The following is a 13,299-nucleotide window of genomic DNA, read 5'->3' as shown; positions in this document are numbered from 1 at the left end:
CTTATGATATATTTGGACTTAATTCTAATGTCTTATTTTATGTTTTCTTTGTATATTCCTTCTTAGCCTTTTTTGAGGAGTCTTTGTCTGATTTCTGTAATTTGACTAAATGTTCCGTATTATCTGTTCCCTACACACCTTCCCCCTACACCCCACCGCTGGTTCCGAAATAAACTATATTTCTATCCATTTACTAGATATCCTTAACATTTTATTTTTTTAAATTTATTATAACAATTTTTTTTTGATGTGGACCATTTTTTAGTTTTTATTGAATTTGTTACAATATGGCTTCTGCTTTATGTTTTGGGTTTTTGGCCACAAAGAACTTAACTCCCTGACCAGGGATCAAACCTGCACCCTCTGCATTGGAAGTTGAAGTCTTAACTACTGGCCTGCCAGGAAATTCCCTTAACATTTTAAAGGTAGATTCATAGCATACATTAGTCTGCGCCTCCCAGGGGGCCCAGTGGTAGAGTGCCTGGCAAGAAGGAAACATGGGTTCAGTCCCCAAGCTGGGAAGATCCCCTGGAGGAGGAAATGGTGAACCACTCCAGTATTCTTGCCTGGAAAATCCCATGGACAGAGGAACCTGGTGGGCTGCAGTTTGCAGTGTTGCAGAGTCAGACGTGATTGAGTGACTGAGCATGCACACACACATTTGTTTAACATGGAGGACAGACAGTTATAGCCCAACTGCCTGGCACCCTGTGCTTATAAATAAAATTTTATTAGAACACAGCCTTGTCCATTCATTTACATGTTACCTCTTATGCTACATGGCAGAGTTGAGATCTTATGACTCACAAAGTCTAAATATTTACTACTGGCCCTTTTCAGAAAATGTTTGCCGTCCTCTGGCCTAATGCAGTGAAGAGTGATTTAACCTCTATAACAATCTGATGCAACTGTACGTGGAACAACCCCTTCTGTAAATATTTTTGTTATTGCCTAGGTTGTTACTTTTTTGTGTAGAAAATAGTGAGACATTGGGCATCGTAATTGAAACATCAGTGAGTAATTAATCACTTAAACATTGTGTTCTGTGTCTACCGTTGTTCTTGGGCACCGTGCTTTCCCTTTGGGTTCAGTCCTGTGTTGTTTACTGAGGATCCGGAGTGATGACACTGCGTCTGTGAAAATATGTTTTTTTGCCGTCACTCTTCACTCACAGTTACCAACACAGAAGTTTCTAAGGTGTCAATTATTTTCCTGCTGCTTTTTGAAAGTGTTACTTAATGGTCTTCTGGCATATTTTCTCTCTCTCTCTTTTTTTTTTCCTGAGGTGACATTTTCTTTCCTTTTAACTATCATTTTTCTCCCCTAGGTGTTTCATCTTTCTTTTTGGTAGCCTTTAATACTTTATTTTTATGCTTGATATTCTGTAGTTACTCACACCATTTCTAGTTGGAAGTACTTTATTTATCTGATTGTACCCCAAATACACTTTAAATTTGAGAAATCAAGTCTTTAATTCTGGAAATTTCTCATCTGTTATCTTTTCAAATGTTGCTTCTCCACCATGTTCCCTCTATCCTCTTTTTCTGGAACCCACATGTGATGTGTGTTAGGTATATAGTCTAACCTCTGTATCATTTCATTTCTTCCATTTTTTCCTTTGTCTTTCTGTCGTTTTTGAGTGATTCCTTAGTACTGTTTCCTAAACCATTAATACTCTCCAACTGTGTCTGCAGCTTAGAGTTTATTATTCATATTATTTAAATAAATGTTTTTTCCAGAAGTTCTAGCTACTATCTTCCAGTAGTTGAATATCCCTCTTAGTGTTGGATTTTCTCATGTGCTATGGAATTTTGGTTTGAATAGGTTTTCTTGTTGCCCTTCTTTTCTTTTCCCCTACCATTTCATCTTATTTTACCCCAGCTGCATCTCAAATGTTATTCCTTACTGCTGTGTCTCTAGAGTTGGAGGCAGGGGGCAGGCAACAGTGCTTTTTCACTGAGAGTCCAAGACTTTTTAAAGGTAGAGTCAACAGGATTGTTAGTGAATTGGATGTGGAAGGTAAGAGAGAGAGGAGTCAGGCAGGAAGCCTTGGTTCTGGCTTACGTAACAGTTGACTAGTGCTCTTCACAGAGCGGGGAGAACACTGTGGGAGGAGCAAGGTTGGGAGAAAGAATAAAAAGTTCTCTAGTTGCCATCAGGTAACAACTCTGAACTTAAAAATAATACATGCTTTAATATTTACATTGAAGTTTTAAAAAGTATTCTTTAGTTTCATTAATGTTTGATATGCTTTTTTGCTATCCAAGTGGAAATGTTGAAAAAGGCAAATGGATGGACATATGAACCCAGAGTTCCAGATTTGAGTTAAAGATATAAATTAGGGACTAATAAGCTTTCAGTGGTAGTCAAAGGTATTGGGTGGATTCTGTATGGTTTGAGCCCTGACACATTTAAGTCTTCAGTCTGGTAGAGGGGCAAAGCTGACGAAGGGCCTCCCAGGGTGTCAAGAAGAAAATGAGAGAGCTGACCAATGGGCAAGAGATGAAGCCGTTTATAGGAGACTTAACTGTTGATATTGGCAAGAAGGCTTGACAGAACATTTTAGTGGAATGGTGGGAGTGAGAATGTAGTTGGAGAAAGCTGAAGAGAGGCTGAAGAGTTAGCAGTGGGAGACCAAGGACTGACACTTCGAATGAGTTTGGGAGTGAAGGGAGAAGAGAAGCTGGCTGGGGCAGGAGGCAGATCTGGCGCTTTCCGTGTGTTAAGATGGAGCCACTGGGGTGTGCTTTTACGCCAGTGGGTTTTCTGAGCCCTCTGTTCACCTCTCCGCTCTCCATTCCCGGGCTCTCCTGTGGCAAAGTGGGGAGAGGGCCCTGTGGCATCTGTTCAGAAGCGCCTCAGGCTCGTTCTGCTGCTCTCCATATCACCACTGCTCACGAGGCAACTTGGAGCGCGTCTGGGGTTGCTTGGGGACACGGTTCAGGCTAGGACTCAGTTCAAGGACAGATTCAAGGCCAGGCCAGGGACCAGAGACCAAATGTTCTCTCAGGGGTGATGCCCGGAAGGATGGTCATGCTGGTAAAGCCATCACTAACATTACTGGCGAGGATGTCTGAATTCAATTCCTGGTCTCCCCTGCCTGGTACTGTGGTGCTTGGACAGTGGGGGACACAGGCATGAAGATGTCACCGCTCTTGGAGGTCAGGACATGGGTGGTGGGAGGGGCGTGCCCTCTTCTCAACACCATGCAGAAGCCCTTACTTCCCACTTGTCTTTGTTCCTGCCAGGATCCTCGCCACAGCTGGCACTGACTTTGACCTGCGAACGCTGCGGGCTGTGCGTGTGCTGAGGCCCCTGAAGCTGGTGTCTGGGATTCCAAGTGAGTCTGGCAAAAGCAATCAGGCCCAGCCTACCTGGACACTGACCTTGTCCCCTACCCCCTCCACAGCCGCAGTGAGGCCCTGACCTCCGGACCCTCTGGTGACTCTGAGCTTGCCACCCTTAGCCCCAGGGAACCAAGCTTGAAGAAGGCAGAAACGGCCCTTCTCCACTCTCTCCCATCTCCTTGAAAGACTAGAGGGTAACCCGCCTCCTCCATGGGAGCTTTGCTCCTCTCACACCCTTTGCTGTATTTCCAGCTCTCTGATTCTTTTCCTGGGGTTAGAGGGCAGATGAGAGATGAACCAAGGTGGCGGGGCAGGGAACATATTCAGAGGCTGCAGAGGGCCGTCTGTCCTGGCTCAGGCTAGGCAGGGCTGTCAAGACCTGTGACCTGGTTAAGACGTGCTCCAGGATTGGGCGGCTTAAGAGGCCGTGTGAAGGCAGAGGGTGTCCAGGTTGCCTTGAGAGTGATGACTGCCCGGGCCCATGTTCCTCCAGGCCAGTGGAAGTTTGGATTTCTTTCAGGGCCTGGGTGGCAGGCCCGGAGCTGTGTCACCTGAGCCCACAGCAGGGAAGACTGCTGGTCGGCTCCCTGTACTGCCCCAAGACCCTGCCAGGAAGAGGTTCAGGCCTGTACCCGGGAGCGAGTTCAAGGCTGGAAGTGGGGATTGTTCCCCTGGCCTGGACATACTCATGCCATACAGTCAGTGGTAAAACCCTCCTTAGGAGTAGGCCCCCTGCTTTCCTTTCCCTCAGGAGTGGGCCTGTCAGGAACCCTTATTTTTCATTCCCAGCATCCTCTGCTCTTAGTTCCCAGGATCCCCTGCTCTCCCCTTCCAGCATCCCTTGTTCTTCACTCCCAGCATCCCCTGCTCTTAGTTCCCAGGATCCCCTGCTTTCAGCTCCCAGGGGTTCCCCCTCTTTCCTCTCAGGACTCTCCACTTTTGCTCCACCCTGAGCCCTCCACAGACTCAGAGTTCTCATCAGTAGTTCCTACTGATACTCCCACACACTGTCCCTCCCTCTAACTGGGCCTCTGCTCAGTCCACTCCCCCAGGAGACCCTGTGCTTCGTCCCCCACCTCAGGGATGCTCAGCTCTGCCCCGTGGGGGCGCTCGCTGTTCTGTCCTGCTTCCCCAGCACTCCCTCTCTGACCCCGCCTTGAGGGCCCAGCTCTGTCCTTTGGCCTCAGGGACACTCACTGCTCCACACTGGGCCCAGGGCTCTCAGCCCTGCCCACCCGGGCTCTTGCTGCTCCGCCCACGCCCCAGTCCACTCCCTGCTCCTGACCTGCCTGCTTCCCCTGCTCTGCCCAGGTTTGCAGGTGGTGCTCAAGTCCATCATGAAGGCCATGGTTCCGCTCCTGCAGATCGGGCTGCTTCTCTTTTTCGCCATCCTCATGTTCGCCATCATTGGCCTCGAGTTCTACATGGGCAAATTCCACAAGGCTTGTTTCCCCAACAGCACAGGTGAGAGGCCTTGAAGAAGCCGTCGGACCCAGAGGAGGACCACAGGAGCATTTCGTCCCGGGGAGATGCACTGTTTGGGCCCTGAGGGTGCCTTCTAGGTGCTAGACAAAGGAAGTGGACACAGGCAAGAATCTGATAAACACAAGCACGTGAAGTAATTACAGAAGTTACCGTAGTAACTTCTAGGAGGGAAACAAGAAAGGTATCTGAAATAGAATGATTTGGGGGCCTGTTTCACAGAGAGTAGCCTGGGGAGGCCTCTCTGTCAGGGTGACAGTTGGACAGAGACCTGAGTGTGGTGAGAGGGAGCCCATTCAGCAACCTGTAAGAAGCTCTGGTTACAGGACTAGTAAGTGTGAAAGGCCAGAGTGAGAAGCAGTGACTGCAGGGGCGGCATGTGGGTTCAGGTCATGGTAGGACTCTGCGTCTTATTCCTAGAGAAGTGGGAGGACAGTGGGGCCTTGAGTGAGCGCTGGTACCTTCTGATTGTTCTAGCTGCTCTGGGGAGGCAGATCAAACAGGGCAGAGTCAGAGAGTCAAATCGCAGTCCAGGAGAGATGGATGGAGGCTGGGGCCAGGCTGTGTGGCAGTTGGTATTGTATTAGTCACTAGTCGTGTATGACTCTTTGTGACCCCAAGAACTGTAACCCGCCAGGCTGCTCTGTCCATGGGATTTCCCAGGCAAGAATACTGGAGTGGGTTGCCATTTCCTTCTTTAGGGGATCTTCCCAGACCAGGGATTGAACCCAAGTCTCCCGCACTGAGCACCTGGGAAACCTGTTTGGCTCTTAGAATCTGTCATGTTCTGGGTATGTTTTGCAGTGTGGCCTGCTGGGCCATCTGGGTTTTCTGGGCAATTGTATGTGGAGTAAGAGAAAGTGAAGAGTTAAGGGTGATGCAAAGGTTTGTGTCTTGAGCTACAAACACATTAAAGGAGAAAACCTGTATGATCATCTGAATAGACGCAGGAAAAGTTTTTATTAAAGTTTAAATCATTCATAATTTTAAACACCCTCTTAATCAAAGTGGAAATAAGGGGAATTTTCTTAAACTTCCTAAAATTCCCTTCAGACATCATACTTTGTCATCAGTCTTGAAAGCTTTTCCTTTAAAGTCAAAAATGAGATAAAGGCACACATGGTCACTTCTGGTCCATGTAGCCTTGGTGGTTGTGGGCAGTGATGTGAGGCAAGAAAAAGAACAAAACTCTAAGAAGAATATGAAAGGAGGAAATAGAACCATCATTATTCACAGAGAATACAACTGTCCACAAATAGACAGTGACTTCTTGGTTTTCTTTATGAGTATTTATTAAGATAATTGGAAGGAAAGGAATAAACCTGTGTGATCAGTTTTGCCTTCTAAATCTGGGAATATTTGCTTCCCATCCTAGCTATTCCTAAAAATTTCCCCTATCCTGATAGGAGAGCTTTTCCATGTGTTGTTATGTACTTTTTAAGGATAGTTTTTTCTTTAGGTTTTGGGAGGGCAGGATTAGCATGAGCTGCTTGCCCCCTTATTCCAGAGTTAGCCCTGGTTTTCTGCGATTTCTTTAACATCTCTTTGTGTGGCTCCTGGCTGCCAGCAAGAGTGTGTCCCCTTTGCTGGGGCCAGTGCCAGGAGAACTGGGCCCTGAGGCCCAGCCATGCTCTGGGCCTGTGTTGGTCAGCCTGCCTGAAGAGTACCGGGGCTGCAGTGCTCTGTCCAGCTTGGCTCTGGCTCCAGAGTGACAGGCAGACCTACGTGCTGGGGAAGTCTGGGTGGCGGTGCGGCTGTGGGACAGTTAGGGTGGTGGCGATAGGAAGAGTGGGAGGTTAGGAGTTGGTTGTTTTTGATTTTAAGGTGAATGAGTTCTCAGCATGTTTAAGATCTCAACAGTGATGGGCGGTTTCTGTGGGGAAGGAGAGGTTGACCAGCTGTTCCTGAGAGGGTGGCTCCGAGGGTGGGTGGGGCAAACTGTCGGCCAAGGATGGAAGCAGGGCAGGTGCAGGGGTGGCAGGAGGCAGTTTCCCCTGGTGCCTGATCCCTTTCTCCCATGATGAGGTCTCTGGGGCCCACAGTCCCAGCAAGGGTGGAGAGCTTGGTGTTTCTCAGCTCAGCCCTGCCGACTCCTTCTCCTCGCAGACGCAGATCCGGTGGGTGACTTCCCGTGCGGCAGGGAGGCCCCTGCCCGGCTGTGTGAGGGCGGCACCGAGTGCCGGGAGTACTGGGCGGGACCCAACTTTGGCATCACCAACTTCGACAACATCCTGTTCGCCATCCTGACAGTGTTCCAGTGCATCACCATGGAGGGCTGGACCGACATCCTCTACAACGTGAGTCGCGTCTTGGTCCAGGAGCTCCCGGGCCCCCTTGGGGCGAGGCTTCTGTCCAGCCTCTGGCTCCCTTCTCTCCCAAGGGTGGAACACAGGCTCCTTCGGGCAGCTCCCCTGCAGGGCCACTGACCTGGGTTCTGGAGTCTCCAGGCAACTTCTGTTTTCAAAGTGAAGGTGAGGGCTTTGTGGTGAAGGTTAGAAAAAAAATTCCAGAGGAGGTGGACCTGCCACTGCTGGTGATGAAAGCCCTGCATGCAGACGTGGGAGTGAGGCTTGGAGAATCTAGTTTACTTGTTCTGGGCTTGAGGCAGCAGGCTGCTACCTCATGAACGGGGGGGGGGCAGGGCTGAGGTGCAGGGAGGATGCACTGATTGTACCAGGGTCCTGGGGGTGGGAAGCGGGGTCTGGAGGGTCCTGGGGGTGGGAACTGCATTGTATACCTTTGTTTGCTTCCCTCTGAGTCTCCCTCCTGCTCTCCTGCCCACCCTGCCTGTCTCCCCTGTCGTTAGGGCTCTAGTCCAGCCCAGCAGTGGAGGGTGGTCTGGGGGTTGGTGCTTGTGGACAGAAGCTGGGTATGAGGCCCTCTGGGGCTTCCTGATCGCCCGTCTCACGCCTGCCTCTCCTCCTGAGGCTCTTCCTGGGGACCCCTGGGGACCTCTCTGTGTCTTTTCTATGTGACAACCCCCACCCCCACAGAGCTACCCTCTAGAGCCCTGTGATTGTAGGCATGAGAACAGTTAAGTTAGAAGAAGTGGAGAAAGACAGTGCATTTGAAACAGGAATTTTGGAAGGTCTGGCTGGTGGATTGCTGTGTTTTGGTAGCTAGAGGGTGTGTTATGCCTGGGAGCTGTGGAGGGGACTTTGTGGATTGTGAGGTACTTCACTTTGAACCTGTCACTTGTGCACTGGGGATGGGGCTTGGGCTGCCAGCCTCTGGAGTAGCCACGTGCTTCTGGCATGAACAAGGATGGGAGGGACAGGCTGGAACCCTCTGCTCTGTGACTCGTCTTAAGAGTTCATGGAGACTTGGTGGGTCTCAGGGCTGGACATCTGGCAGTGCTTGGTAAGTGCCGGCTGGGCAGGAAGGTGGCAGAGGGTGAGTTATGGAAAGCTGGCCCGAGGTCCACTGAGCCAGAGCCCTCCTTGGAGACGGAGTCGTGTCTGACGGCAGGCTTGGTTTGATTAAGGGAGAAACACAGACAAGGGCGGTGATGAGGAGCTCGGCTGGTCTCTCCCTGCAGCCAATCCAGGAACGATTTCCACAAAGACAGACCCTAAAAATGGCTGGAGGTGGCCACATCCCTGCCAGTCCCACCCAGCGGGGCACTGCGTGAGCCATGGGACTTGGCCACGGCCCAGGTGACTCAGCCTGGTGGGCCTGTGCCCCCAGGGGAGGGGTGGGTGGGAGGTGCTGGTCGGGAAGTGCCACAGAGGCTCCTCTGACACACATTCCCAGGGGACATGGTGTGTGCAGACACTGCAGGCACAGGGGTGGCAGGAGGCTTTCGGTAAAGAATGCGTCAGTAAAGTTCTGTGAAGGAGGCGGCAGGAGGATGTGGGCGGGGTGGCAGGTCGGGGCTCGGAAAGCAAGATCTGTGGGGTCTGGGAGCCTGCAGGACAGAGCCGGGGCGTCTGCAGGGCACCGGCTTGCCGTGCAGGGTGTCGGCCAGGAGCCTGGTGCCTGGAGCCAGTGGCTGAGAACGCCGAGTCCGCTCCACATGGAGGGGTTACAGGGCCGGTTGCTGGAGATCAGACAGGCTTTGTTCTCTTCTGTCCGCACCAGGGGTTGAACCCAGGTCCTTGGCAGTGGAAGCGCAGAGTCCTAACCACTGCACCACCAGGAACGTCCCCAGACAGGACATTTGAAGAGCGTTCTCTGGCGGGAGAGGCTGCCTCTCCCTATAGCCCAGGGACGGGGCGTTCGTGGTTGCCTCAGACAAATACTTCTTGATGGCGCCTTCAAGGGGCGGCGCCTCATGCCTGCGCATTGGGCTGGGGGGCTAGGGGTGGGGGCCTGGGGGGCGGTAAGCACCTGTGCCGCCTGGGGAGAGCAGGCCGCCCGGCCTGGGAGGCATGGGGGCCTCACGGAGACTGGCTGCTGAGGCCCTGGCGGTGGTGGCAGGTGGGTCCCCGTCTTGAGGAGAAATGGCCGCCTGGGTTCTGAGGAGTGTGCTCAGATGGGTCCTGAAAGAGCCCACACAAGTGTCTTGTGAGGGATGAGTCAGCTGCGAGTTCCTGCCAGGCCAGAGAGGCGGGTTATCTCGGGCCAGTGGGCCCCGCGTGAGGAGGACTGTCCCGCCTCCCTCCACTGCATCCGTCGTGCTGGGGTCAGAGGCCCTGGAAGGAGGGGCCGTGTGAGGCACGGTGGCCAGAGAGGGCTGCGCTGTCCTTTCCCTCTGAAAGCAGCCAGCTGTGCAGGCCCGCGGCGGAGGGACGATGGTCTCAGTGAGATGCACGGCAGCTGGGACGGGGCGCTTAATTACTGAGTTCAGCCTGTGCTTTCTACTTGTGTTGATTGTAGAATCTATTACCCAGTTATCAGGACCATCACAGGACCTATCCACATTTTCATCCTGGGCTGTGACTAAGTTCAGAGGGACCATAGGAGGTAAATAATATGGGTTTATGGTTACATACGTGTGGTTTTACATCTGTTCATTGCACTAGTTTTGTGAAGACCTGAGGAAGGGGCCTTCAGATATGTAGGTGGAAAGCTCCAGTTTGAAGTTAGTGCAGACAGAACTTGTTCATTGGTTCAACGTGATGTTTAATGTGAAAGAAGGAGGGATCAAGGATGCTGTGACCTGAGCCGTTAGGAAAGGTGGTGCCTTCTACTGAGAAGCGGAGAAAGGTGATTGCGGAATTTTGTTCTAGCAGAATGTTGTGGTGGACACTGAGAACTCTCCTTTGTCCCTAGGAAGCTGAACACACGGTTTCATCCAAGTGGAAGTGCCGAGTATGAGAAGGGGGTTCGGGGGAGGTTCGGGGGGACAGCGGGGCTGAGGGTGCATGTGTGACGTCATGGGTGGTGTTTCAAATATCAAGACAAGATGAGGTCACCCAGTGTGGACGTGTGGCGCTAGAGGCAAGGCGGCTAAAAATGGAGCTTGTGCGAGCCTTTGGCTGTCAGGAGACTTCCAACATTCAGAAGCCTAGTAGGAGAGGAGGAGCCAGAGAAGAGCGCGAGGCAGGCCTGCGGGGAGCCAGAGCCCCCACAGCGTGCCATGTCCTGGAAGCCGAGCACAGCGCTTCCAGAGTGACTTCCAGGAGACGGGCACTTGGCGTGAACAGAGCCTCGGAACACACAGGTTAAAGGGGGCAGGATTGAAGGTGAGGACGGCGGGGCACTGAGGCACCTGCAGGGACACGTGGGAACTGGCTCTTTTTTTAAATGAAACTTTTTATTTGCGGTCAGGTAGGCTCACACGCAGTTGTAAGAATTAATACGGAGAGAGCCCGTGTATGCTTTTCCTGCAACAGCAAAACAGCAAAACAGCAAAACAGGCGACTCCCAGAACCAGGATGGTGGCCCTGCTGCGGCGGAGACAGACCGTCCCGTCGGCAGGGTGTCCGCTCTGATGGCCACGCCCGCCTCTCTCTCTCCCTCGTCCCTGGTCACCACGTACCTTTTGCCACATTGATAATTCTGCCTTTTCAAGAATGTTTTGTAGATGAAACCAGACTCTGTCTGACTTTTGGGTATTGGCTATTTTTCCCTCAGCATGGTTCTCTGGAGACACATCTGGGTTATCGCACGTCAGCAGCTTCTTCATTTTTCTTCTTTTTTTCTGAGTGGTGTCCCAAGTGTGAGTGGACACCAGTGTTTAATACTCACCTGTCGAAACATTTGTGTAGTCTCTGCTTGGGGTTATTGTGGATAAAGTTGCTGGGCACGTTTGTGGGCAGATTTTTAAAAAATTATTTATTTATTTTTGGCTGGGCTGTGTCTTTGTTGCTGTGTGGACCTTCTCTAGTTGGGGAAGGTGAGGTAAACTTGCTCTGTGTGTTTGTGGGCAGATTTTTTAAAATATTTATTTTTGCCTGTGCTAGGCCTTTGTTGGGGTCTACTCTCTAGTTGCGGTGCACAGGCTTCTCGTTGCTGTCGCTTGTCTTGTTGTGGAGCCCGGGTTATAGGGTGTGCTGGCCTCAGTAGCTGTGGTGAGTGGGCTCGGTAGCTGTGGCGAGTGGGCTCGGTAGCTGTGGCGAGTTTGCTCGGTAGCTGTGGCGAGAGGGCTCGGTAGCTGTGGCAAGTGGGCTCGGTAGCTGTGGCGAGTTTGCTCGGTAGCTGTGGCGAGTTGGCTCGGTAGCTGTGGCGAGTGGGCTCGGTAGCTGTGGCGAGTGGGCTCGGTAGCTGTGGCGAGAGGTCTCGGTAGCTGTGGCGAGTGGGCTCGGTAGCTGTGGCGAGAGGGCTCGGTAGCTGTGGCGAGTTTGCTCGGTAGCTGTGGCGAGTTTGCTCGGTAGCTGTGGCGAGAGGTCTCGGTAGCTGTGGCGAGTGGGCTCGGTAGCTGTGGCGAGAGGGCTCGGTAGCTGTGGCGAGAGGGCTCGGTAGCTGTGGCGAGTTTGCTCGGTAGCTGTGGCGAGTTTGCTCGGTAGCTGTGGCGAGTGGGCTCGGTAGCTGTGGCGAGTGGGCTCGGTAGCTGTGGCGAGTGGGCTCGGTAGCTGTGGCGAGAGGGCTCGGTAGCTGTGGCGAGTGGGCTCGGTAGCTGTGGCGAGTTGGCTCGGTAGCTGTGGCGAGTGGGCTCGGTAGCTGTGGCGAGTGGGCTCGGTAGCTGTGGCGAGAGGGCTCGGTAGCTGTGGCGAGTGGGCTCGGTAGCTGTGGCGAGAGGGCTCGGTAGCTGTGGCGAGTGGGCTCGGTAGCTGTGGCGAGTGGGCTCGGTAGCTGTGGCGAGTGGGCTCGGTAGCTGTGGCGAGAGGGCTCGGTAGCTGTGGCGAGTGGGCTCGGTAGCTGTGGCGAGTTTGCTCGGTAGCTGTGGCGAGTGGGCTCGGTAGCTGTGGCGAGAGGGCTCGGTAGCTGTGGCGAGTTTGCTCGGTAGCTGTGGCGAGAGGGCTCGGTAGCTGTGGCGAGTGGGCTCGGTAGCTGTGGCGAGTTTGCTCGGTAGCTGTGGCGAGTGGGCTCGGTAGCTGTGGCGAGAGGTCTCGGTAGCTGTGGCGAGTGGGCTCGGTAGCTGTGGCGAGAGGGCTCGGTAGCTGTGGCGAGTTTGCTCGGTAGCTGTGGCGAGTTTGCTCGGTAGCTGTGGCGAGAGGTCTCGGTAGCTGTGGCGAGTGGGCTCGGTAGCTGTGGCGAGAGGGCTCGGTAGCTGTGGCGAGAGGGCTCGGTAGCTGTGGCGAGTTTGCTCGGTAGCTGTGGCGAGTTTGCTCGGTAGCTGTGGCGAGTGGGCTCGGTAGCTGTGGCGAGTGGGCTCGGTAGCTGTGGCGAGAGGGCTCGGTAGCTGTGGCGAGTGGGCTCGGTAGCTGTGGCGAGTTGGCTCGGTAGCTGTGGCGAGTGGGCTCGGTAGCTGTGGCGAGTGGGCTCGGTAGCTGTGGCGAGAGGGCTCGGTAGCTGTGGCGAGTGGGCTCGGTAGCTGTGGCGAGAGGGCTCGGTAGCTGTGGCGAGTGGGCTCGGTAGCTGTGGCGAGTGGGCTCGGTAGCTGTGGCGAGTGGGCTCGGTAGCTGTGGCGAGTGGGCTCGGTAGCTGTGGCGAGAGGGCTCGGTAGCTGTGGCGAGTGGGCTCGGTAGCTGTGGCGAGTTTGCTCGGTAGCTGTGGCGAGTGGGCTCGGTAGCTGTGGCGAGAGGGCTCGGTAGCTGTGGCGAGTTTGCTCGGTAGCTGTGGCGAGAGGGCTCGGTAGCTGTGGCGAGTGGGCTCGGTAGCTGTGGCGAGTTTGCTCGGTAGCTGTGGCGAGTGGGCTCGGTAGCTGTGGCGAGAGGGCTCGGTAGCTGTGGCGAGTTTGCTCGGTAGCTGTGGCGAGAGGGCTCGGTAGCTGTGGCGAGTGGGCTCGGTAGCTGTGGCGAGTTTGCTCGGTAGCTGTGGCGAGTTGGCTCGGTAGCTGTGGCGAGTGGGCTCGGTAGCTGTGGCGAGTTTGCTCGGTAGCTGTGGCGAGTGGGCTCGGTAGCTGTGGCGAGTTTGCTCGGTAGCTGTGGCGAGAGGGCTCGGTAGCTGTGGCGAGTGGGCTCGGTAGCTGTGGCGAGTTTGCTCG

The 13,299-nt window shown here is 53.7% G+C and overlaps 1 protein-coding gene across 4 annotated transcripts in view; it reads left to right on the top strand.

Annotated features, from left to right (window-relative positions):
• CACNA1B (calcium voltage-gated channel subunit alpha1 B) overlaps positions 1-13,299 on the top strand; it is a 214,767-nt gene that overhangs the window by 47,869 nt on the left and 153,599 nt on the right. For all 4 annotated transcript variants that reach the window (XM_055400588.2, XM_088840958.1, XM_088840957.1 and 1 more), the window contains exons 4-6: positions 3,249-3,340; positions 4,659-4,811; positions 6,936-7,126. In XM_055400588.2, coding sequence (XP_055256563.1) covers positions 3,249-3,340; positions 4,659-4,811; positions 6,936-7,126 — 436 coding nt within the window. The remainder of the gene's footprint in view (positions 1-3,248; positions 3,341-4,658; positions 4,812-6,935; positions 7,127-13,299) is intronic.

The sequence above is a fragment of the Moschus berezovskii genome, chromosome 11 (assembly GCF_049115385.1).
Source record: "Moschus berezovskii isolate FMDL1 chromosome 11, NW_MosBer_1.0, whole genome shotgun sequence".
Lineage (NCBI taxonomy): Eukaryota > Metazoa > Chordata > Mammalia > Artiodactyla > Moschidae > Moschus > Moschus berezovskii.
Note: the sequence above shows the minus strand (reverse complement) of the source record. Positions and strands in the feature narration are given on the sequence as shown.